The 2610-nt window shown below is 46.4% G+C and overlaps 1 protein-coding gene across 1 annotated transcript in view; it reads left to right on the forward strand.

Moving 5' to 3' along the window:
- The window catches only part of PAH (phenylalanine hydroxylase), an 89050-nt gene that overhangs the window by 42506 nt on the left and 43934 nt on the right, over positions 1–2610 (forward strand). Inside the window, exon 4 of the mRNA XM_004700348.2 lies at positions 1861–1949. Coding sequence (XP_004700405.1) covers positions 1861–1949 — 89 coding nt within the window. The remainder of the gene's footprint in view (positions 1–1860; positions 1950–2610) is intronic.

The following is a 2610-nucleotide window of genomic DNA, read 5'->3' on the forward strand; positions in this document are numbered from 1 at the left end:
GGGACCTACCTCGTCGGGTGGTTTTGAGGGTTAAATGAGACCGTATGTGTCAAGTGTTTCAGACAGGAGATGAACACGGAGAGCACAGGGATCTCCCGTAGACGTTGAAAAGGGCCCATCGTGCAGGTAGGTTCCTGGCCATTCCCCTCTCTAGCCTGCTCAGCCAGCTCCCATAAGTGGCAGGACGGATTTGAAGACCAGTGGTCCCGAAGGCAGCTGGACCTGAGTTTGAATTTTGATTTCACGGTGCAATACCATTTGAATTGGACTTGTCCCTTCACCTCTCGGTGCCTCAGTACCCCCATTTATAATACGGCAATAGGAGCCCCACGTGGGACAGCACTTAGATAAGGAAGGTTGAGGTGCAAACCCACCTGCGGCCCCATCGGAGAACAGGCCGGTGGTGTGGGCCTGTAAAGGTGAATTCAAAGTCCCTGCCATCCAGGAGAGCCTTACTCACAGCGACCCTATAGGATAGGGTAGAACTGCTCCTGTCAATATTCAACCTAGAAACCCCCATGGAGTAGCCCTACTTGGACATACGGTGCCCCTATGAGACATGCACATTCCAGGAAATAGCACCTTTCAGCAGCAACCCAATGGGGATACTGACGGCACCCGCATCACTGGTGACCCGCTTGGAACAGCTTCGCTTTGGTTTTGATTGTTAATCTGGTGTCTCAAGGGGCTGAGTTCGACACAGGTGAGAATACACAGGAGACAGGTATAAATTGCTGGTGATCTCTATTCTACCACACAACTGTTAGTCAACACAGCAAGCAGCAATAGAGTAAGAAGAGGGGCGCACCCACAGCAACAGTGGGGAGCTGAGAGCATAAGGGCTGCGGGAGGTGCTGGTTGCTCTAGGTTATGTATCATTCTAGGTGGGCGATTTTTAGTTCATGTGTTTTCCAGATAAGTCTGCCCCTGTGGTGGTGTGGTATCGTAGTTCTACTTCTTGTGACGCGACTTGAACGCTGAGCAGTACAAAGCCTATATTATAAATGTATATGCGCTCGACATCTGGGCAGTAGACAGCATAAGCACCTCCGATACGGGAAAGAAGCAGCCTTTACTAACACTGTTGAGATAAACTCCTTGCTTTTTGGGGAAATGCTTTACACCATTAATTTTTTGTTCACGTGCTTCTATCATAAATAACACTTCCCAAGGTTGGCCACTAGATGGCACACGTGATCTTTCCTGGTCCTTCATAGGTCATGCTTAAATAATCCAAACGCCAGGACCATGGAGTAAATTATGATTCATACTGACCCTGTAGGACAGAGTAGAGTGGCTTCATAGGGTTTCTGAAGGTGTAAATCTTTATGGAAGTAGACTGCCTCTTCTTCCTCCTGAGCGGAATCTGGTAGTTTGAACCGCCGACCTTTCAGTTAGCATTAAGTAGGATATATGGAGAGCACTGTGGTACACACTGGATGGTGCCCTTTGCCAATCATCTCGTTTTCTCCTCACAGCAGTCCTCAGACTAATGGAGATCTGCTTCCATCCATATTTCAGTCTCAGACACCCTCACCCTGTGGAGCAGTCTGACTCTGTCCTATAGAGTCACCATGAGATCCCACCAACTGAAAAGTGATGGCCTTACACCATGATGGGTGGGAAAGAGAATCCGTTTGAGGGAATTCGGAGAAAATGTCCAGAGAAACACACTGTGCGGGATAAGTTCCCAAGACAAATGGATTGTACATTTTGAGTGATTGTAATTTGGGGGTTCTCTGGGATCCTCCTTGCACCCCTGACTCAATTGGTGCCAGTTCCTTGCTTCTGATCTTGGAGAGGCCTTTGGCCCTGTTCTGCCAACCTGCCCCTCAGGACCCTGCCTTCTCTGTGTTACAGTGCCCTGGTTCCCAAGAACCATACAAGAACTCGACAGATTTGCCAATCAGATTCTCAGCTACGGAGCCGAGCTGGATGCAGACCACCCGGTGAGTGGCCCCTTTGGACAATGCTCTGTTCCCTTCCCTGTCACCCCTCCTCCTCCCCTCTTCACACACTTGTTCAACAAACACTTAGCTGCTGCCTACTTTTGCCAGCCCTGGGGAAGCAAAGATTAATGTAAGGCATTATCATGATCATGTACATTGTTATTTATTGCAGCAAGTACAAAGCAAAGTCTTGCAATTATACAGAATATAGACAGGTAGCTACATAGCTATATGATAGGTAAACTGGTATTTAGATAGATAGATAGATAGATAGATAGATAGATAGATAATAGGTAGGTAGGTAGATGGGTAGATAGATTATGGCTATATAGATAGCTGATAGGTAGATAGATGATTGGTAAGTATGTAGGAAAGTAAATAGATGATACATTGGTAGGTAGGTAAGTAGATAGATAGATAGGCAGCTAGATTATGGATAGTTAGAAAGATAGATAGTTGATAGGTAGATAGATGATAGGTAAGTAGGTAAGTAGATCGTTTATAGATGGGTAGGTAGATGATAGGTAATAAGGTAGGTAAGTAGATAGATCGATGATGGGTTGGTAGGTAGGTGGATAGATAGATAGGTAGAGAGAGAGAGACGATGGGTAAGAACGTAGATAAGTAGATAGATGATGGGTAAGTAGGTATATGGGTTGAT

This window comes from Echinops telfairi, unplaced genomic scaffold (assembly GCF_000313985.2).
Source record: "Echinops telfairi isolate 266 unplaced genomic scaffold, ASM31398v2 ScPeMD7_2;HRSCAF=8, whole genome shotgun sequence".
Taxonomy (NCBI): Eukaryota; Metazoa; Chordata; class Mammalia; order Afrosoricida; family Tenrecidae; genus Echinops; species Echinops telfairi.